General features: G+C 43.3%; 1 protein-coding gene across 1 annotated transcript; it reads right to left on the reverse strand.

The window, feature by feature from the left end:
- Positions 1-3003: 3003 nt before the first annotated feature.
- On the reverse strand, positions 3004-23903 carry LOC115173522 (carcinoembryonic antigen-related cell adhesion molecule 1). Its single transcript, XM_029731691.1, has 9 exons — positions 23768-23903; positions 23141-23479; positions 20596-20880; positions 19643-19909; positions 16027-16305; positions 15545-15799; positions 15212-15332; positions 6741-6781; positions 3004-6185 (listed from the first exon to the last, which is right to left on the reverse strand). Exons 1-8 carry the CDS (start codon positions 23814-23816, stop codon positions 6763-6765), a joined length of 1614 nt encoding a protein of 537 aa, XP_029587551.1. The 5' UTR covers positions 23817-23903; the 3' UTR covers positions 3004-6185; positions 6741-6762.
- Positions 23904-24567: the final 664 nt, after the last annotated feature.

Consider the following 24567-nt stretch of genomic DNA (forward strand, 5'->3'; position numbering starts at 1 on the left):
ATGTCTCAGCCTCTAGTATCTATGCTGCAATACTTTATGTGTAGGGTGGTCAGTCTGTTATATCTGGTGTAATTCTCCTGTCTTATCTTCTGTCCTGTGTGAATTTAAGTATGCTCCCTCTAATTCTCTCTCTCTCCCTCTCCCTCCCCTCCTGGAGGGCCTGAGCCCTGGGATCATGCCTCAAGACTACCTGGCCTGATGACTCCTTGTCTGTCTCCAGTCCACCTGGTCATGCTGCTCCAGTTTCAACTGTTCTGACTGCGGCTATGGAACCCTGACCTGTTCACTGGACGTGCTACCTTGTCCCGAACCTGCTGTTTTCGACTCTCTCTCTCTACCGTGCCAGCGGTCTCAAACTCTGAATGCTGGGCTTTGAAAAGCCAACTGACATTTACTCCTGAGGTTGTGACCTGTTGCACCCTCTACAACCACTGTGATTATTATTATTTGACCCTGCTGGTCATCTATGAACGTTTGAACATTTTGGCCATGTACTAATCTCCACCCGGCACAGCCAGAAGACGACTGGCCACCCCTCAGAGCCTGGTTCCTCTCTAGGTTTATTCCTAGGTTCCTACCTTTCTAGGGAGTTTGTCCTAGCCAACGTGCTTCTACATCTGCATTGCTTGCTGTTTGGGGTTTTAGGCTGGGTTTCTGTACAGAACTTTGTGACATCGGCTGATGTAAGAAGGGCTTTATAAATAAATAAAGGAAAGGGGGTTACCTAGTCAGTTGTCTAACTGAATGTATTCAACTGAAATGTGTCTTACGCATTTAACCCAACCCCTCTGAATCACAGAGGTGCAGGGGACTGCCTTAATCGGAATTCACATCTTCGGCGCCTGGGGAACGACAGATTTTTACCTTGTCAGCTCTGGGATTCGATCCAGCAAACTTTCGGTTACTGGCCCAACGCTCGAACCACTAGGCTACCAATAAATTTGATTGATTGATTCAATAATTAATTAATTGCATTCATGTATTTTTCTTCTCTATGCTCATGATCTATTTTCCTGCGCGCATATGACAGACAGTTGGTGGTCAGAGCACGTCTCTGGAGCCGTTACTACTGCGAAGTGGGTCCAATTAAACGAGAGATGGGACGAATGGTATCCTTGTTGTAGGCCTGTACTACCCCGTGAGTACGAAACCATGACAGAGAAGGTGAGGAATTTATTATGCAATGATCATGGAAATCTAATAAATAATAGCCTAGGAAATAGACGCCTATTTCGAATTATTTTAAAATGCAAAGATAAACAAAATTGATTTTCACTCTTCTCACTAACGGCAAAGGATTGCATCTTGTTATTAACCTGTTTATCGTTATGAATAAGCCTGTCCATCATGTCCCCCATTTGCACAAAACACTAATCTACTTGCCTGCTTGTAATGCAACACTTTAACCACTAGAAACTGTGAGTACGCATGGTCTCACATTTGCAGGAACATGATTACATTTTAACATCAAGTTCAGTTTTTGTGAATGCCAACTTTTGCGTGAAAACTGGTGCATGCATGTTTTGGGATCTAGTTTGTATGCACGGTTTAAATGAGGCCCCAGGTGTCACGTCCTGACCATAGAAAGCTGTTATTTTCTATGGTAGAGTGGGTCAGGGTGTGACAGGGGGGGTTTTCTAGTTTAGATTTTCTATGTTGTTATGTTCTAGTTTTGTATTTCGATGTTGGGTTTTTGTTTGGGATGATCTCCAATTAGAGGCAGCTGGTCATCGTTGTCTCTAATTGGAGATCATACTTAAGTAGGTGTTTTCCCCACCTGGGTTTGTGGGAGATTGTTTTTGAGTATGTGTATGTTAACGCTTCGTCAAGGTTTGTTGTTTTTGTTTATTCAGTTTATTTTGTATGTATTGCATAGTTTCACAGTTCAATAAATATGTGGAACGATAATCATGCTGCACTTTGGTCCGCTTCATCATACGACAACATTGACACCTGGGCCTTGCACGCGGAGGGGGATTCACTCCAAGGTACTCTGATCTAGAAGATGCTACCTGTTTGGTTACGTTTCAGGTCTGTGAGCAAGACGGTAAAGAAGTAATTGACACCATGTTTTAATATCTAGGAAATAATATCTGTCTGTATGTTGAGAATAAGTGTGTAAATGCAACGGTAGAGGATTGAGAGAGCTGGATGGACACCTCCCCCCAAAAAGAAAAAAGAAAGTAAACTTGGGAACATGAATTTGCACTCATAGCTAAGACAGATATGCACATACAGTTAAAGGTCATGACTCACACATCACAAAATATAATTTACCACTAGTTATTTACACATAAAAAATTAAAAAAGGAACAGTTTGAAGTTCCATACATCTGGACTTGTACCAACAAGTTACAGCCATTTTAATCTGTCTACTACAACAATAAAAAAACGGAGACACATTGGCCGGTGTGAGTGTGATTACAGAGTAGGGTAATGACAGCCCTGATCTGCAAAAAGCCAGGTTGGTGAGTCATAGTCACAGCACTGAAACCGCCTCCCCTCTCCTCTCTCAAGGCTGCGCTGCCTTGTACAAGAGCTCTGGGTACTGTCCCCGTGACAGATGAGCAAAACCTGAAAGTCATCATTTGTGACTGGGGACTATTCTTTAGACTACACTGTTCATGGGTGAGATGAGAGACACTCACTCGATCTGCCAAGCAGACTTTTTCTTTAATGAACTAATGTCCTTGGCAGGCACAACTTCCTGACAGTGACAGGGTTAGTGAAAGTCAGGTAGAGGTAGCCTATATCCAACAGCCTCCAAACCTGCATGGCCACAACAAACATGTTACAATCAAGTTATTAAAGAATTATACAAACTCCTCTTGGCTTTCATTTTCAAGATAATTGCTCGAAAACACTTCACATTCTGTATATTTGATTTAATGCAGAACACTTTGCGCACAAGAAACCTAATACACTGGCAACAAAAAAGCTAGAGCTCCTAGATGTGGTGTAATCTTATAAGACATAAAGACAGTTTTAAAAGGGATCCAGAGATATTTTTGTACACTTGCATTTTATTGAGTTTTGGTTTACATTCAAGTACAGTGATACACAGTTGTCCCATTGTTTTAACACCCAACCAGACCAAAAGTAAAAAAAAGATTGTTGACTCAAGGCAAATGAACCTGCTAGACTAGTCACCACCAAGAGCATCCTGGACCTTGTAGTGTCTGTCCATCCAACCGTGCATTCCTATTCCGTTTCCAATTACTCTAGACAGGTTAGCTCATTTCATATGAATGTGTCTGCAAGAGGATCAAATCCAGTTCGAATGTAAATGTGTGGTTTCAAATCCAGTCTATTATGGTTCAGATAAAATACGGATGCTTTAATTAACCCACACCTGAGCTCAGGGTGTCGGTTTCCCACCCTGAGCACACAACATGCCCTCTGCAGGGATTCTCTTGTTAAAGCAGGTTTTTACATCATTTAGTTCTTTCTTTCTTTCTGAGGCATATCTGTGAAGAAACAGGGGGACTGGTGTGGCAGGAGAGGAGAGCACCATTGCATACACACACACCAACTGCAGCAAGACCGCCTTTATGTTCTGTCATTCAAAATCCCAGGAACGAGAGAGAGAAAGAGAGAGAGGTGTGATTGGCTGTTTGGAAACACAGAGACTGGGGTTGGCTAGCTAGACATAGGTAGGAAAGTTCCATTTGAAAAGAAACAAGACTGTAACAAATGCAAATCGCAGTAAGGACAGAAGAATAAATAAAACATCTCAGAGGCGTGTCTATACAACGAGAAAATGATTTATGAATATAGGCTGGTCAGTCGTTAAAGAATAATACGCCTTTCTGTAAACAACCTGAGAAATATTCAAATTAAGATAAAGCAAGAAACCCCAAATAGATGACAGAACGTCAAGCCTAAAAAATACAATGTTTATTACAGTATACATTTACATAAAGTAAATCATATTTACAAAGGGAGCAGTTTATTGCTGTTCCATTTTTCATCAGAGCTGGTCTATCACTTTAATAAGAATGCTCAGTTACACTAAAACACTGTCCAGGTAAAGGTGTCCATTTCTCCCTGTTTATCTTCAAGAACTAGACAGACGAGACCAAAACGGAACAATCTCATTCTTCCTCAGCCAATCAAGTTTCTTACTTAGATCTCTATGAAAACTAATGACTATTACACGCAGTGGCAGGACCAATTTGGACCAGTGTACCTATGCTGAACAAAACTATAAACGCAACATGCAACAATTTCTAAGATTTTACTGAGTTACTGTTCATATAAGGAAAAAAGTCAATTAAAATAAATTCATTAGGCCCTAATATAGGGATTTCACATGACTGGGCATGGGTGCAGCCACATGACATAGGCCCACACACTGGGGAGCCAGGCCCAGCCAATCGGAATGAGTTACTGCCGAATTCTCTAAAACGACGTTGGAGGCGGCTTATTCAATTCTCTGACAACAGTTTCGGTGGGCATTCCTGCAGTCAGCATGACAATTGCATGCTCCCTAAAAAGTTGAGACATCTGTGGCATTGGGTTGTGTGACAAAACTGCACATTTTAGAGTGGCCTTTTATTGTCCCCAGCACAAGATGCACCTGTGTAATGATCATGCTGTTCGATCAGCTTCCTGATATGCCACACCTATCAGGTGGATGGATTATCTTGACAACGGATAAAATTCTCACTAACAGGGATGTTAACAAATTTGTGCACAAAATTTGAGAGAAACAAGCTTTTTGTGTGTAATGAACATTTCTGGGATATTTTTTTCAGTTAATGAATCATGGGACCAACACTTTACATGTTGCGTTTAAATATTTGTTCAGTGTATTTGGTTACTGTGTTCACGTTCTGGTGTCTGTGTATCTGTCTTTATGTGTGTGTCTTTCTGTTTGAATATACGGAATGCTTTATGTAATTACATGTTTTAACAGAATAGGTCAAACCACAAGAGTAAACACCTTCCACAGCCAAGTGACATTAACATTACCAGGCCTACCAGAGTACCTGCCCTGTACTGTTCATGCAACACAAAACCCCCCATTGACTTTAAATGGTGGGAGAAAACTTAAAAGATAAAGAACTCTTAACCCATAGTTCTGTGTGTTCTAATTGAAGGTGTGTATGACCGGTTGTCACATACAAAAAATAAATACTAGTGACAAAAACAAAACTAAGAAGCAGGTAAAAAGGGGTGGTGTTACAGTTAACATAAAATGTCACTTGTTCATTCACGTTTCTAAAAACACAGTTTTGTCTTTTTTTGGTTTAAACTACAAAAAAAAGGCCAAATTATTAAAACATTTGAAAAGTGGAATATAGCAAATAGCAGAACTCATTAGTACAGCCCTGAAGCACACACATTTTCCCTCCAAAACCAAAGAATGTCTTTGCCCACAAAAACATTCCTACCTTTTTTTTCTTCTCCCCTGAATATTTGCTGTGTGTTGGATCTTGTCATTGCTGTCTTCACATTAAGTTCTTACGAGCAGATCTTGTAGAGGTAACGACAGAAAAGAAAAAGGGAAAAAAAGCAATCCTTGGGATCAAGCAGACACCTGTCTGTGATAACGTCAGATATACGAACCTGTGTCCGTCAGGTGTTTGAAAGATTCAGACGATACTTGCCCATTCGCCTTGATGAGTGTACTCAGTGAGGAGTGACCAAGTGACTAAGCCCTACAGTCCCGTGGGACTCTAGTGTATTACACCACTAAATCCTCCTCCAGTTTCTCACCATCGCTCAAGTCTATGATGCGATTCATTTCCCAGGGAATGTGTGGAGAAATTGATGTAAGCAATGACATTCCTCTGTTTTGCAAAAGACGGAAGAGTCAGCATCCCAGGGACTGTTGGAAGCTGTTTACCTTAGCCAATGGGATGGATGGAGAGGAGGGAAGGTGTGTGAAGGAAAATAAGTCCATACAGACAGATAGATGTTAGATGGGATAGGTGTGTCGGAGCTTTCTGGTCCAATCCAAGCCCAAGGACATCACCATTTTCAAAGGAGATGACCATGGCTTCTGATGTGTGAGTGTTAGGGACGGGGTGATGTTGTGACCCCTGGGGTTATATGGACTTTGTGATGAATAGCTTGTACGGCTGGACAGACCTGGGGGAGGTTTCCACCTGAGTGGTCTTCCCGACTGCAGAGATTGATCTTGAGGGGAATAATTGGCTGATTCTTTGGGCTGATAGCTCCTGTGGGGAAGAAGAAACTCATAGCTTACCACTGAGTGCTACTTACAACCACAAGAACAAGTTCTGAAGTTGAATATCTTGTTTTCACCATCCCTCTTCTGAAAGTCCTCTAAGGTGAACATTGGCAATAGTTAGGCTATACAGTATCTACTGGCTTTTGTTCTACTTCAACTCCCCAAAATGCTAATAGGCCAAAATCAAATAATAACAGCAATGAGGACCTTTGCCTTACTTGTTCATTCAGATGAAAGATGGATACACTGATTTACTGTAGCTATGCCAGACTCGGACTTAATGCCTACTCCCTACGTATAAAGTCAACATTCTTATCTGAAAGGCCTTTCAGGTAAAATGTGTGTGATACGGAGCGGCACCACAGAACAGTAGCTATAGCCTCAAACGCAATGCAATAAAAATGTCCTCAACAAGGAAATGCTTGTCCCAGGTCAGTGGAGACTTGATAACTGTTGTTACAACAGAGGGTAATGCTAGCCTGCGTTGCCTGACAAGGGAACCAACTTCAGGATAATATAGAGTTATCAAAGAGCGGCTTACCAGCTTTCCTCGGGGCACTCTTCTAGTATGGCGACTCGACCCTGAAACAGAACATAAAAGAAAAGAGTGGCGATTAGTGTAATGATGACCTCGCTTTGAAGGGATTTGAGAAAACAAGACGCCTCGTTGTGGGGATGGTAACTTCGCTTTGACAACCTGAATGACTTGATTTTAGTTCATGACAGCAACAAATATAAAGCAGGCAGCTATTAAAAATAATTGTGTCTCCTAATTTCTTTGATGGAAACCCCATAGGTTGCTCTTTACTCTTGTAGCCATATACAGGTTGAAATGGGCAGATTTGGACATTGATAAGCGCCTAAATTGTAACGCAGTGGCTTTACAGTAACATGCTATACACTCAGTGGCCAGTTTATTACGTACATCAAGGACCAGGTCAGACACCCCTTTGCCTCCAGAACAGCCTAAATTATTCAGGCATGGAAACATTGCTCAACTGGTATCAAGGGATCAAACGTGTGCCAGGAAAACATTCCACACACCATTACAGCACCACCACCATCCTGTACCATTGTCACCAGGCAGGATGGGGCCATGGACTCATGCTGCTTACGGCAAATCCTGACTCTGCCATCAGCAAGATGAACCGGGATTCGTCAGAACAGGCAACGTTTTTCCACTCCTCAATTGTCCAGTGTTGGTGATTGCGTGCCCACTGGAGCCGCTGCTTCTCGTTTTTAGCTGATATGAGTGGAACCCAGTGTGGTCGTCTGCTGCAGTAGCCCATCTGTGACAAGGATCGAGTTGTGCGTTCTGGGATGCCGTTCTACACACAACTGTTGTACTGTGCCACACCACTGTTTGTGGCCCGCCTGTTAGTGTACCCGATGTGAAATGGCTAGTTAGTTAGCGGTGGTGCGCGCTAATAGCGTTTCAATCAGTGACGTCACTCGCTCTGAGACCTGAAGTGGTTGTTCCCCTTGCGTTGCAAGGGCCGCGGCTTTTGTGATGCGATGGGTAACGATGCTTCGTGGGTGTCAGTTGTTGATGTGTGCAAGGGTCCCTGGTTCGAGCCCAGATTGGGGCGAAGAGAGGGACGGAACCTACACTGTTACATTAGCTTGCACGTTTCTTGACATTTTCCTTCGACCCCTCATCAACTAGCCTTTTCGGCCCACAGGACTGCCGCTGACTGGATGTTATTTGATAGTCACACCATCTTCGGTAAACCCTAGACACTGTCGTGTATGAAAAGCTCAGAAGGCCGGCCGTTTCTGAGATACTGGAATCGGCGCGTCTGGCACCGACGATAATACCATGCTCACAGTCACTTAGGTCACTCGTTTTGCCCATTCTAATGTTCAATCCGACAGTAACTGAATGCCTCGATGCCCGTCTGCCTGCTTTATATAGCAAGCCATGGCCACGTGAACGGGGTAGTGTACCTAATAAACTGCCAACTGAGTGTACATGACGTCAGAGCTCAAGGTCTCTGCTTCACAGCACGGTATGGGTTTTGACTGAAAGCGGTTCTGAACTTGAGCACACTGAGTGACAAGATCTTGGCCCCATCCCTCCCTGTAACTAGGCAATTTGAGCAAATGTTTTGTTGTCTGAGTGAGGGAAATGCAGTAAATAAAGAGGACTCAAAGTATTTTGAAAGACGAGACGTTGAGGATTATAATAAATATCGCTTTTATGTCATACAAGCAAGCCATACACTTCACATTTCCATATCATAAAACTCATGTCATATAGAGTACATTGTCAACGTTTATGATCACTATGCGTGATGTTCAGTTACAAGATGACGTGGCGTCATACCCTGGGTTGTTCTGAACAACTACAAGTCTGCTTGCTGTAGTTCCTCGACAACACAGCTAGGAGAGCTTGAAATAGCACCTTATTGTTGAAGACTCTTCTTTGAGTCATAAAATTGCATTGAAATTGCTTAGGAACTGTGGACACTGTAGAGGTGTGTGACCACTTGGAGACTCCAGTTAGACCTCTCACTCAAACCCTTCTAATTTCTTGTCTTATGTTGTACCTACCCCAAATTTAAATATCCTTATCATGTTACTGAATGTATCCAGAGTATTTTACGATTTCGTTATCAACAAATGCGGCAAAAAAAGTACAGCAAATGTAAAATTCACATACAATAATGTTAAGATTCAGTCTAGTGTCAGATTAACTGTTTTGTCCTCGCCTTTAGTCTAAGAATTTCCCCCAAATTTCCAAACTGTTTCCTTTGAATTGCTACCATGGTTATACATTTGGTTTTCATATTTCTTCTGGAAAAACATTTATATTTAGCCCTATCCATATAGGCCAATTCCTATGAGTTGAAATGGTTAATGAACAAACCATAATGCCCTGACAAATACGAGCAGTGTTGGTAGGTACTGTAACCTTTGTAATGCTGTGATCTCATCTCAGAAAGCATCTAGCCTAGTTTTGTGCCATTGATAAGAACAGTAGACATAACAATGGGGACAAACACAGGAAGAGGATGACTCAATAACTACAATATCAACAATGAGTACTTGGAAGTTTCACTTTGATCCTGCAGGTATGCCTGTCTACTATGGCTGAATTACGGCATGTCTCCAGAAAATATGAGTACTTCCGTAAGGAATGTCCCTCAGGACAAACCGTGTCGAGGAAACTTTAAGTCATAGCGGAAGGTAAGCGAGGACAGATGGAACCAAGTGGAAGAGAGGAATGTAGAGTAAGAATGTTTGAAAGAGTGAAAGACAGTAACAGACAGAAGAGGCGAGAAGAAGAGGGAGATGGACAAAAAGAAGAGAGCGAGAGACCTGTGCAGACACGACGGTGACATTCCAACCATGCTCTCAACTCAGCCTCTCCCCTATCACCAGTGACTACCATGGTAAGGGGGAAAATCCAAGTGATGGCAATAAAGAAGAGCATAACTTCTCTTTATCTAATCATAACTCCACTGACTCAATCTCTGTCCACCTCTCTAGTCTATCAAAACGTACCTGAAATCTGAAGAGAGAGATGCTGCTTATTAACAGAGCAAGGTGACCGCGGACAATAGTTTGGTTAAACAGTACAAATATTACTTACGCAGATTGATCAAGATGGCGAAACACAAGTATAGGGACAAAGAGGAGGAGAAATTCAGCAGGTCGGGACACAAGGCGTATGTGGCTGGGGCTCCTAACGATCATGGACTACAAAAAGAAAGCCAGCCACATCACGGTCACCAACGCCACCCGAGCTAAACACCTTTTTCTCAAGATACGAGCACAATGATCCTGAGCTGCCATTCAAGTAAGTCATTCAAGCGTGTTAACCCTTGCAAGGCTGCTGGCCCAGACGGCATCTCTAGCAGTGCCCTCAGAGCATGTGCAGACCAGCTGGCTGTTGTGTTCTCTGACATTTTCCATCGCTCCCTAGCTCAGGCCTCTATACCCACCTGCCCTCGAGATGTCCACTCTCATCCTGTGCCCAAGAAAGGGAGAGTAACTGAGCGGAATGACTACTGACCAGTAGCACTCACTTCTGTCATCATGAAGTGCTTTGAGAGGCTAGTCAAATACCATATCACCTCCTCCTTCCCCGACACATTCGTCCCACTCCAATTAGCCTACCGCCCTGACAGATCCACGGACAATGTAATCGCTATTGCACTGCACACTGCCCTTACCCACCTGGACAAAAGGAATGCAAATGTGACTCATTTCAGGAAACTAGGCGTATGTCGCGCGTCACTACTCCACAGGAAAGCCATTTGAACGTAGTTAACTTTTTTTTTTTTATCAAAATGCGTTTTTTTCAGCAAAAGTGACTTCTGGACATGTGAACATTCATGTGCCTTAATAACAAATGTATATGCAATCTGTAAATATGAATAAAAAATTTAAATTACGAACCTAGTTGGTTTAGCCACAGAAAAAGACAGGAACCTTCCCGCTAGCCATGATTGGCTGAGATAATGGGTGGGCTGAACATGTCGAGAGATGAGTTCAGATTGGCCATGTAGCACGCTTCTGTCTATTTGAGCTGGTCAGTATGTGTAGGTAATCCTTTCTAATGCAGATTTTTTTTTAAGATATCACGTAGTAGAACTGCATAAGTGTTGCTCTCCACTTTCTGGAGGACCGAGTTTTGAAATCAGTGGAATGCATGGTGGAATTAGAGTATGATACAGTAGCTAAGGAGATGAAGAAAATTCTGGCGTATGATTGCAAATATGCAGACGGAGTTGAAAAGAGAACACACTGAAGGCTGTTGTATAAAACACCTCTCTCCGGATTACATCTTCAAACTAAGGGCAACCATGGCATCCGTGACAGAGAGGGAGAAGCGTCCATCCATGTATACAGGCAAAATAGTAAACTAGCTACATTTTCAGATATTACACATTCCTAATTTTGTCAGAAAGTTGTTTTCATTTCAAGTTAAAGTGTACTGTTAGCTAGCTAGTCAACGTTAGCTGGCTGGCTCGCGACCAAATGTTACGTGTATGATCTGTGTAGTAATATTATTCGTATCTCAGAGCTATTTGCATTGGTAGTTATAGCCTCATGTTAGCTAGCTAGCTAACCTGGTTGGTTAGCTACCTGCAGATTCATGCAGGGTAGTAACGTTATGAGTTGGGATTATGGTTCATTGTTTAGCTAGCTAGCTACATGTCTAAACAAAAGACTCCACTATGCAAGTAACCATTTCAATAGAATGTTCATGATGTCACTGCAACAACTGTCGATAGACGTAGCTGGTAAATTCGCTCTGGCTATCTACTCTGATTTCAGAGCACTCGTCTGAGCGTGCCAGAGAGCAGAATAACAGACGAATTTACGAACACTCAACACCTGTTCAACATGGCTGGTGTCAGGAAACGTTGGCAAAAAAAGTTTAATTAAATTGTTGCCAGAAGCACAGTTGCAGTCACCAACATAAAAACAGCCTAACCAGCTCTGCTAGTGTGAGTAAAATGGTCAGAGTGAGGTGTTCCCTCATTTGTGTCTGGAAGTAGCTAACAAGCTAGCCAACGTTAGTCAGTTAGTTTGGGTGCTTGACTGTTGTTGTTAGGTCAGAACGCTCAGATTAACCCTACTCCTAGGCCAGAGCGTTCAGTATGCGCTCTGAACGCTCCGAGAGCAAAATGCTCGGAATTTACGAACGGACAATGCGACAAATTTACGAACGCCCAGAGCGCACTCTGAGCACGCTCTGGTACTCCAGATTGAATTTATGAACACACCCGTAGTATAAACCAGCCTTCAGTCTTGAAATCTTTGGTTGTTTACTACATGGCCTCACATGTGAATCCTTAAAGAGCTGGGTGGGGCTGAAGCTTAAGAGGGTGTGAACGATAATGAATGGGTGTAGACAAAGAAGAGCTCTCCAGTAGGTGTACCAAAACATTCAAGGGCCATTTTCTCCAAAGTGAGGTTACAAGTTTAGCAACTTTCAAAGCAGAATTACTTTCCCATTGTTCCTCAATTGCAGTGTACGATATACCATTTTGTAACTCTGAGTCTCTACTTTTATCTAATGTAAAAAACACAATTTCAAATTTTGCTACATAAGATTGAGCCGGTTGGTCACATATGTGAGGATGCTGTTCATCGACCAGAGCTCGGCCTTCAATACCATTGTGCCCTATAAGCTCATTACAAAGCTCACAGCCCTGGGTCTGAACTCCTCCCTATGCAACTGGGTCCTGTGAAGGGGGATCGTGCCGTAGAGGTGAAAGACTGTGTCACGCTGAAGTGTACCTCAGTCTCCCTCCCTGCTGCCACCTACACCTGGAAGTTCAATGGGGCGCTGACCGACGTGATGAGTCTTCAACCTCTGGATGCTGAAGAAATTTGGCCTGTCCTCGAGGGCCCTCACAGTGTTCTACAGGAGCGCCATTGAGTGCATACTGTCGAGCTGCATCGCAGCCTGGTACGGCAACTCCACTGCTGCGGACAGCAAGGCTCTTATGAGGGTGATACGTGCAGCCGAACGCACACCTTCTGTCCTACAGGACACCTACAACACCAGGTGATGCAGGAAGGCCAAGAATATCATCAGGGTCCCCATCCTCCCAAGCCACGCCCTGTTCTCCCCGCTTCAATCACTCAGACCATCAGACTGCTGAATAGCTGAATAGCCACCTGAATAGCCACATTTATTTATTTATCACCGCCACAGTTGTTATTATGTATATAGCGCTATTTCTATTTCTAATGTTTTTTATTACCATTTTCCATTATTTTATTTCACTTAGTCCTGCATGTTGGAGCTCTAAGACTAAGATTTTCACTGTACCCTACAATCACACCTGCAACACTGTACGTGACTATTAAATACTCTGAATCTGAAGTGAGGAGAGGGGCTTAAGCTCGGCTGGAAGTGTCCGTTCCACTGCCCGGGGCCACCACGCCCCGACAGCTTGTTATCTTAAGGTGATTCAGAGAGGGGCGAAAAGAGGCGGACCCCCCTGTTGAGACGGAATCTTCCTCTCCTGAGTGTGAGGCTAGAGAGAGTGTTGGAATGTGGTCCGACTGTGTTTTCGAAATACTGAAACCCACAGCGTTGATCCAGGCTGACAAGGCCAGGCAGAATGAGGAGAGCGAACCAGAATGAATACATGCAGGTCTTTGGCAGTGGTTTATCTGTGACGTATCACAGTTATCTACTGTATACATGTCATGGTATATCAACGGAATCATATCTTAGTTGATTTAATCAATCATTGGATACTCTGTAAAAGTGTCCAGCAACGTATATCAGAACATGGTTAAACAAATTCAGTGTACACCCAAGACATATATCTATTTATATCCTCTACCGGAGAAAATAATCTGTTCCCTATAAAGACAGTGCCCTTTTCCAGAAACCTACACTATCGGCACCTATAATCGCTAATCCCCCCCCATTTTACATAGGGGCTTGGCCTGCTGTGCACCAATTTGCCAGTCACCTATCACACTAATCAGGAACAGTATGGTGTTTGGGGCTTTGAACCTGCCAGTCCCTCTCTCATCTAAAACAGGTGTGCGTCTGTGTGAACCCAGCTATGCACACAGGGTTGTCTAAACGTAACCAACCAGGCCTACTTTTAACGGCACACTGCATTCCCCTTGTTCACCGGCTGTAAACATGACAATAAAGGGAACTCAAGTACAATGTTGTATCTTCTGCTTTTTATCAGCTTGTTAGTTATCCAGTAGGAAGTCTGCACTTTGGGGGAAATGCGAGTTATGCTGGTTGGTTATCTGGAGGCTCATCTTCCTGACTGGATGAAGGCGGTTGGTCTTTGCATCAGTAATCCCTGTAACTTTATTTCCCTTTCCTTGTTTTGAACCTTTACGCACACCCCCATTCTTTATTTTCTACTGGTCACAAACACAAAAAGCTGATATACTTAATACTACTTTGTACGACGTCTACTAATGAAACAAAAACTATTTCAAGGAATGTATTTGCAGGCACACTCTGGAAATCGGCAAGGTAAATGGGAAATATTAAGTGAGCAATCCCAATAGTTCATCTTCACTTACAGAGTTCCGGTTTTTCCATTGACAACCTTACAATAATTGCCTGCCAATGATCCAAACCTGACATTCTTAGTCAATGGATACAGACAGTTTCCTGTCTAAGACCTCCAGGAGTGCGAACACCGTCAAGGAACAATAGCCTCAAATATCAATTTTGAGTTTGTCAGATAAGGATAATGAGGAGCAGGGAGACAAACTCTGAACCTTGGAGCGGTGGTTGTAGTCCGTGCTCTGCAGGTACAGTACGCGTGACCTCCAGTGATCTCTGTCCCATCAGGTAACTTTTTTATCTGCTCTGCCTGACAACACTCTTATTAGCGAGGAATGGGAGAGGAATGAGAATGTGAACGTGTACTACAACAACAGAGTTCCAATGAGAAAAAGGGTTTTGACGCAAAACTGTGAGCAATGACATCTGTGGTATATTTCTCCCTTTCTGGTTTGTTCAGAAGGGGTGTTATCATAGATTACTGTTGCCAAATGCCGGAATGTGCGAGGCGTGTCAGCCTGTGTCTGCCTTGACTAAACTGTTTGTTCTTTGCTTTAAGATAACGATTCCTGAACCCACTGGCAGGTAACTCAGAGGATGTGGTCGTTTGCATCACTTTCACTTTGGTGAGACGATTGATCAGAAATTACACTTTGGAGTTCCATATGAAACCTTGCTGTAAATCCCCAAAAAATCACTATCTTTATCTGTGTTGAGGCAAATGAAAAGCTACAAAGAGTTTGCTAAAATAGGGCTTTGGAAGTGCAGAGAATATGACTGCTACGAACAAAGTGAAGATACTTGGTAAGAACCGGGTGTACAAGTTCTAGGATGCCAAAGAATGAGAGGAATGAAGCGAGGACTGGAGATTCACAGGAAGGGCACTTAGAGACGGTGAAGAATTGGGTGTCATTACACGCAACAGCTGTGTCTGCAAAGACATACTGTCTTTTATGGAATAGCATAAGTGGATCAAAGGTAAAACCAAGAGAACTCACTGTCTTTTTTTCCGTCTCATGTAGAGGACTCCACCGATGATGGCCCCTAGGGCGATAATCACGCCGATGATGATCCCAGTGATCTGCCCGCCCGTCAGACCATTATCCAGTGTTCCCTCCTCTGAGGAATCACAAGAACAATCTATCGTTCATCATCATCATCATCATCAGAACATCTCAAAGTAATGCAACAGCTTCATCTGAGATAAATGTGTACAGTGCTACCGTACATGATTTATGAGTAGAATATCCCAACAAAAGTTAGGGTGAGAAGACATCCTAAGAACCATGGTGCAAAATGGTGGAATACTCTTATAGCCTCCACTATCAAACCTTTGACGGACAGCTTGTGGGCAACGGCAGTGCTCAACCCGGTGACGGCGTTGCTGGCTTCACAAGTGTAAATCCCAGTGTTCTTGTACACAGCGGCTTCGATGATGTACTCGGCTGTCATCACGTCGGTCCGCGTCCCGTTGAACTTCCAGGTGTAGGTGGCAGCAGGGAGGGAGACTGAGGTACACTTCAGCATAACACGGTCTTTCACCTCTACGGCAGTATGCCCCTTCACCGACACAGCTTCAGGACCAACTGAGACACAGGAAAGGAGAATTTATATCTGAAATTCACCTGGATTTGGCCATTCCGACCTCAATAATACTACACTGTAGCATTCAGACAGTTTATCGTGGATTTGGGTGAAACACAACGCTTTTCTTTTTGGATACTGTAACATTATGAATATACAACAAAATATAAAGTTAACTTTGTTCGTTGGTGTTAATGGTCAGTGTAGAGGTCAGGAGGCAAATACTCACAGTTGACCCCTATCTTGAGACTGGCAGAGTCTGTGTTCACAGCATTGGTCAGCTTGCACTGGTACTCCCCACTGTCCTCCTTCTGCACTGGCTTGATCGTGACCGAGCTCTTGTCTGCCGAGACCATGACCCTGTTGCTAGGAGACAGAGCCACGCCATTCTTCAGCCACACTCGGGTGCCGGCGGTGCCGGCACTTGCCTGGCAGATCAGGGTGGCCGTGCTGTTACCTGCAACGAGCGTTCCATTGGGGCCTGTGATCTTAGTGCCGGATATGGCCTCTACAAACACAGAGGACAAATGGAGTTAGGGTTTACGCGGACCAGATGATAACGCTGAGAGACAGCTTGTTTCACTCACAATTACAGAGTACTAGACCCACAAAGTATTTAGAATATATGAAGCTTGATGAACCCCATGAAGCTTGATGAACTCTTCATTTGATTTTAGTTGGATGGATTTAATGATGCCTACTAAATTGGAAGACATTGTACTTTCATTATACCTTAATGACATTACATCTGAACACTGGGCACACACTGGTTGAATCAACGTTGTTTCCACATCATGTCAGGGAAATTACGTTGAACCAACATGGAATAGACGTTGATTTGACGTCTGTGGATAGCTACTATACAATATCACTGTACAGCTTATACCAGGCCATGTTTCCATAAAATGTGACATCAAATAAAATGTTATTTTACAATGAGTCTTTGAATGGGCTGATGTACCAAAAACTTGTCAACCAAGCAAAACCAAATGACCTACATGAATAGATAATGCAATTAACATGCTCACTGTCATGCTAGACCACTTGAAAGTGAGACTAAGGCCAAGTTTGTGTTTTTGTTTTGGACCAGGTGAACAGGTGGAACAGGAGAAACCACTGTCTTGTTTATCTTGACGTCTTCTTTCCAGACTAATAAGTGATGGAAAACGAATGCCAAAAAAATAAAGGGAACAGTTAAACAACACAATGTAACTCCAAGTCAATCACACTTCTGTGAAATCAAACTGTCCACTTAGGAAGCAACACTGATTGACAATAAATGTCACATGCTGTTGTGCAAATGGAATAGACAACAGGTGGAAATTATAGGCAATTAGCAAGACACTCCCAATAAAGGAGTGGTTCTGCAGGTGGGGACCACAGACCACTTCTCAGTTCCTATGCTTCCTGGCTGATGTTTTGGTAACTTTTGAATGCTGGCGGTGCTTTCACTCTAGTAGTAGCATGAGACGGAGTCTACAACCCACACAAGTGGCTCAGGTAGTGCAGCTCATCCAGGATGGCACATCAATGCGAGCTGTGGCAAGAAGGTTTGCTGTGTCTGTCAGCGTAGTGTCCAGAGCATGGAGGCGCTACCAGGAGACAGGCCAGTACATCAGGAGACGTGGAGGAGGCCAACAACCCAGCAGCAGGACCGCTACCTCCACCTTTGTGCAAGGAGGAGCAGGAGAAGCAATGCCAGAGCCCTGCAAAATGACCTCCAGCAGGCCACAAATGTGCATGTGTCTGCTCAAACGGTCAGAAACAGAGTCCATGAGGGTGGTATGAGGGCTCGACGTCCACAGGTGGGGGTTGTGCTTACAGCCCAACACCGTGCAGAACGTTTGGCATTTGCCAGAGAACACCAAGATTGGCAAATTCGCCACTGGCGCCCTGTGCTCTTCACAGATGAAAGCAGGTTCACACTGAGCACGTGACAGACGTGACAGAGTCTGGAGACGCCGCGGAGAACGTTCTGCTGCCTGCAACATCCTCCAGCATGACCGGTTTGGCGGTGGGTCAGTCATGGTGTGGGGTGGCATTTCTTTGGGGGGCCGCACAGCCCCCGATGTGCTCGCCAGAGGTAGCCTGACTGCCATTAGGTACCGAGATGAGATCCTCAGACCCCTTGTGAGACCATATGCTGGTGCGGTTGGCCCTGGGTTCCTCCTAATGCAAGACAATGCTAGACCTCATGTGGCTGGAGTGTGTCAGCAGTTCCTGCAAGAGGAAGGCATTGATGCTATGGACAGGCCCGCCCCTTCCCCAGACCTGAATCCAATTGAGCACATCTGGGACATCATGTCTCGCTCCATCCACCAACGTCACGTTGCACCACAGACTGTCCAGGAGTTGGCGGATGCTTTAGTCCAGGTCTGGGAGGAGATCCCTCAGGAGACCATCCGCCACCTCATCGGGAGCATGCCCAGGCGTTGTAGGGAGGTCATACAGGCACGTGGAGGCCACACACACACACAACTGAGCCTCATTTTGACTTGTTTTAAGGACATTACATCAAAGTTGGATCAGCCTGTAGTGTGGTTTTCCACTTTAATTTTGAGTGTGACTCCAAATCCAGACCTCCATGGGTTGATAAATTGGATTTCCATTGATTATTTTTGTGTGATTTTGTTGTCAGCACATTCAACTATGTAATGAAAAAAGTTTTTAATAAGATTATTTCTTTTATTCAGATCTAGGATGTGTTGTTTAAGTGTTCCCTTTATTTTTTTGAGCAGTATATTTTAAACACAAAGTTCATGGCCCTCAATGGTGACTCATAACTGCCTAATCAATACGTATTGGCCAATACGTGCTAGGCTTTGAAGGCAAACATTTTCAGAGGCAAATTCTTATTTCCTCAGCTTTGGTCAGTCATTACAAGTAAAATGTGTCACTATGATTCATGACGGAATAACTGGACTTGAGGTCACTACTGTTTACCAAGTTGAGGGGAGCATTCATAGAACGACTGAAACGACTGCTAATGAGCAAGCAATCAGCCCCCCCCCACATCCCACAATCTCTCTTCCTTTGAAAAAACAACAACACACGGCTCAAAGACTCCAGGCATTTTGAAAGACCCCCCCCCCCCAACCGAGCAGGTTTTAGTCACTCACAACATGGTAGACTGTCTGTCTCCCGTTGTAAACAGTTTCAGTACACACCGAGGGCCATGTTCTCTTTGTACTGTATGGTATGCAGCACATACTTCACAAGCTTTAAAAACCTACAAGGGAACGTACAAAGTTGCCATGATACGAGGTCACTGGGTTTGAAACTTGTACCGTAGGCTTAAAAATCATATGGAATCCATTCAGTGTTCGGTGTTATGCCTTCTGGGTGCGAAGCCAAGAAACAGGTTTCAGTCTGTCTGTTCATGGTATTAGCTTAATAAGGATGATACCATCTCTTTGAGGCAGGGCTGGAGGACTAATGACATTCTTTATCTTACAGATACAGAAACTGTTTTAAAAGTGTCGATTTGGCTGTAACAAACCTTTTCAATTAAATATTCACCGTTAACTGGAGAACGGGTAATAACAACTAATAACAACTTCCTTGTAATTAGTTAAACAAGATCAAGTCAGTCTATAAGTCTAATAAAATCAAATGAGTGTAACATCTGAAAAATATGTTACTGACAAGAACCTCAGAAGAATACTGTAGCTCAACTGAATGCAACAACCAGTTTCCCTACTTTGCTTTCCATTAGACTAAGATTTGACTCTCTAGGTCTTTACCAGTATACTGTCCATGGTTCCCCTTTGTATTTGCTAAAGCACCCTTCCTATCCATGTACAAAACCTTGATTTCCCATTGGCTCTTGTGGTTCTTCTACTCACCTACTACAGTGAACTTGGCTGTGGTGGATTCCAGGTATCGCAAGGTTTTGGCATTGCTGGCCATGCAGGAGTAGTTTCCACTCTGTGCCTCGACAATGTTGGCCAGTACCAGCTTGGGGCCCATCACATTGAGCGGGACTCCATTGTGGATCCACTGAATCACAGCCGCAGGGCTAGACTGGGCTGAGCAGGTCAATGTAATGTTGGAACCCTTCTTTTGGACCTCAGTCGTGGGGGTGACAGTCATGGCGATGTTTTCTGGCCCATCTGCAAATATATGTGAGTTAGGTATATTGGAGTTAGGTCCAGATTTTTTTTTTAAATGTAGGCTTAGGAGTAAGGCTGCAAACCACAATGTAGCAGCTCATTAAAATCTTAACGAAAACAAGCCATGCCCTGGCCTATCCCCTCCCAGGTGCTCTACACAGATGGGCTTTGATGAAATGTGGATCTTATCTGACCTGCATTTTCCTGTCACCTGCATTGTACTACCCTGAGCTGGCTGGCTGATTTAGATCAGCAGCCTCTACCTGTTACAATATAGCAAATGGCTGGCGTGACTTATTCTAAAGCCGTCACACAAACGAATTGATCTACTGCTCAATATCATATCTACATGTTGATAAAATTGACAAAGAAAATGTTGCCGTGATTTCAACTCTCTTGAAAAGGGTAAATCAGCATAACCGTCGGACCACAGGCAGGGTGTAAACAGGAGAGTTGGGTGTAGAAACCCCTACGGGGAGTGTCCCAAGTCACACAAAGCCTCCTAAGACTCTAAACTAGACGCCACCTGAACCTTTCAGATAGCCTTGCAGAGACGTGAGCGGAATCAATGGATAAGAATATTAGCCTGGTCTCAGATCTGTTTGTGCTGTCTTTCTAACAATGACCATAGGAGTAGGACAGCTCAAACAGATGCGAGACCAGGCTATAAGAACATAGGTACTTACAGCTGACAGTGAGGTTGAAGGGAGCACTGGTATCGCTCTCTAATTTGTTGGAGGCTGTGCAGTAGATGGGTCCGACCAGATCCTTCCTGAACACTCCAGCCACGGTCAGCACTGTTGCGTTTGCACTCAAAGTCACATGATTCCCGTCAGCCACCAGCAGGGCGGTGCCGTTGTGCCACTTGTACGTGAGGAAGGAGCCTTTGGCCGAACAGGTCAAGACCACAGTGCTGTTGAACTCAACCGCTTCATTCAGGTTGGAATTGATGGTCACGACAGTGACCGGTTCTGAAGCGGGGAGGGAGGAGGTAGAGGAGGGTGAATGGGAGGAAGAGGTGATGGCAAAGACGGCATGGGGTGTCAGGGTAATTGTTATCAGTGCTTGAGTTTTCAGGCAGAGGGAGGGGAGAGTGACATATTAATGAAGCTGTACTCTAAAGCTAAGGGGGAAGGGAGCGAAAGCATTAAACTAATGAAAAGTAAACAACAGGTTGGCAGCAAAGGCTTTCTGAACATGTTGTGAACTGAACAAGTGATCATTCAATGGCTGTGATGTCATAAAATACATTTCAGTTTATCTGGCCAAAAATACACAGGGGTCATTCTAATCTGACCTAACAAAATGGTATATGACCTCTTACTGGTTTTACACTTTGCCATAAACCTGAAAGTCCAGTTTACTTGTAAACTATTTCCCTAGTTCTGACTCGTCACTGCCATCCTTCAAGCTTTGAATATGTGACGCAGCATGCAAATGGGTTGGCGGACGACGGACGTTATTACTTTAAAGGAGAAGCATTTGAAAGTATAAAAAAAAGAAACGTTTTTTTTGCATCAAAAATGCATTTGTTGGAGGCAGAAATGCCTTCTGTAACATGTGAACTTTCATGTGCCTTAATTACAAACCAGTATGCGAAAAATAAATACTAATACAAATGTTAAATGCTGCTGTAGTGTATAGCCTTTCCTGTTTTATACTTAACCTGCGCTAGTTTATACAGCCATGTCATTCATATTATTCATATATATTTTAGTTTGATTTATTTAACCTTTATTTATAGCAGTGCTATAGCCTATGTTTTCTTTCTCCTCTTTCCTTTCAGAACCATAGTTAAGGTCAGTTCTCAGTGGACATGATTCTCAGTTATCTGAACCATGAGTGGTCAGCTGTGTGTGACACCGGTGTGAATGTGGCTATCTTTTGCCATGAAACCCTTCTTAACCTGGACATCCGCCTCATCCTTGTTCTGACCAGACATGCTGTAGTGGTTGCTACACGGCCTTAAGCCAGCACCTAAGGTTTCTTACTACATTCATGGTCCTTTGATTCTCTACAATCATACCCCTATTTTAATTTTTTTTCCGGGGGGTTGTTGTCACAGAGGAAGTCGACAGAGTTTTTTTTAAATCAGTGTAATGCCTGGTCTCATAGACTAGACGTAATATAATAAACGTACACCTGTGACACTCAAATCAGTATGATATGATAGATTTTGTATGGTTAACAACCTGGTTCAGTCTGCTTTCCACCAGACACTGGGAGATTAATTCAACTTTCAGCAGGACAGTAACCTAAAACACAAGGCCAAATCTACACTGGAGTTGCTAACCAAGAAAACAGTGAATGTTTCTGAGTGGCCGAGTTACAGTTTTGACTTAAATCTACTGGAAAATCTATGGCAAGACCTGGAAAAGGTTGTCTAGAAATAATCAACGACCAATTTGACAGAGCTTGAAGAATTTTGAAAAGAATAATGGGCAACTATTGTACAATCCAGGTGTGGAAATCTCTTAGAGACTTACCCAGAAAGACTCACAGCTGTAATACAGTAGCTGCCAAAGGTGCTTCTACAAAGTATTGACTCAAGGGTGGGAATACTAATATAAATGTAGATATTCACTTTGTCATTATGGGGTATTGTGTGTAGATGGGTGAGAGAGAAAAAATATTCAGGCTGTAACACAACAAAATGTGGAAAAAGTCAAGGAGTTTGAATACTTTCTGAAGGCAGTGCGGTGTAGGTGTCTAGCTGAGATATGGCAAAACTAATTTGGGATATTGGCATGGATAAGCATTAATCCATGAAATGCCTTGTGCCATCACAGACACACACATTGCTAAAGACAGGCCTAGGTCTGTAGCGATACAGTATAACGCCAGTGACATAACTCCATCCCATATTTCTAGAGCATGCTGGTAGGTTAGAATGTTCGTTTTCCAAGCAACAGGGCCACACCCTAAAGATGGATATAATTCAAAGCCCTGAACATATAGGCTTCGAAGCACCTTTTCAGTTTATTTCTCACTTTGATCGTTTTTGCCTTTGACCTATTTAAAAAAAACTAGTTTGAATCAGTATTAGGGAATTATACATCAAAAGGTATTTGTGGAGTAGGGCCTACTTGGGAATACATAGAGTAGACGAAAACAGTTGGTTGTAAATAACAAACGTTGATTTTGGCAAACATATGCCTAAATGTGTTGGCTACTTCGGGACATTTACGCATTCAATTAACGTCTTTTATGCACAATTGACGTCTTACTCACCTAGAACTTTGAGCGCAGTTACACCTGTGCGCTGTACTGCAGCACTTGTGACCATGGTCACCGCATAGTCCCCGCTATCCTTCGCCGTCAAGGGTCCCAGCTTCAATACACCGGTGGATGAATTCAGTGACACTCTTCCTGCGTAGCCAGCGCCAACTGTCTCTCCTTTGGGCGCAGAAGTGACAACGGGTACAAGTCCACTACCACCGTTGAAATTCCAAGATACTGTGATAAAGTCGCCTACATCTGTGGGCATGATGAGGGTTTTGAACGTGACGTTCTTTCCCTGTACTCCCTCCAACGGGCCCGCGGGCAGTACGCTCTGCCCGTTGCAGCATCCTGAGAGAAACCGGTTGGAATACAGGTGTTCACTTCAACATATAAGTGTGTGATATACATCAAGAAGGAAGCAAGCTATATGCAATGCACTAGTAAAAACTATGAATACATTTTTGTAATGGTAGCCTATAATATTGGCCTGAAAAGGCGTTCTACTAGAACCACATCAATGCGCCTTCAGATTGCGCCTCCAAAACCTAACCCACCCAACACATCTCCAAACATTTTTTTCTTCGGTTCACTATTACATGTAGGGCTAACAATAATTGATATATTCATTCATCTTACCAGCTGCTGACAGCAAAATGACAAGCGACCTAAAATTAAACAAATCCATCCCAGATGTCTGGAACCCTTCTTGACAGAGAATAATGCGGGCTACCTGTCGCTTTTACAAACTGAATGAGTACACTCCTTTATGGTACACACCCAGTAAAGGTGTCAACATCAGAAAGCCCGCCTCTTAGAATGGATTGCAACCCATTCACATACTACACTCTATTTTGACATACTACCAACTATTCTACTGCGGAGAATGAAAACAAAAATCGAAGAAATTATGTCTAGTTCTGTGGCCCAAATATTTCAAACAGACTAACAATTTATGACAAGTCATCATATCTGCTCATAGAATGGTACGGCTACTATTACTGTGAATTTAGCAATTCAACCATTTAAGAAAAAACAAATACAATTTACTGCTTGAAAAGTAGGAATGACTTTACTTTTCCACCATGGGAAACAATTTCAAAGAAAAAAGATCCATTTATTTTTTCAAAAGATATTCACCCCAAACCCTAAAAAACATTGTAGTTGTACTGTAATTGTTTAAGGTAAACGTTTGATTTTACCATCTGCCTTGACAGTGCTGACACCCAGTGGAATAAGCCAGACAAGGTTTCATCTTGACAGTTCAGTTGTACTGTGGGCACAATGTTTGTGTCTTCCTTAGGCAGACGGGTTGCCTACCACATGAACCATGTTTCTAGGGCTGGAATTTCTGAGACCAGGTCTTGGAGGCAGAATATCAGACAGAAGTAAAGAAAAATAAAGTCTGGACAATAAAGTATCTATTCTATTCTACCATA

Source organism: Salmo trutta, chromosome 34 (genome assembly GCF_901001165.1).
Source record: "Salmo trutta chromosome 34, fSalTru1.1, whole genome shotgun sequence".
NCBI lineage: Eukaryota > Metazoa > Chordata > Actinopteri > Salmoniformes > Salmonidae > Salmo > Salmo trutta.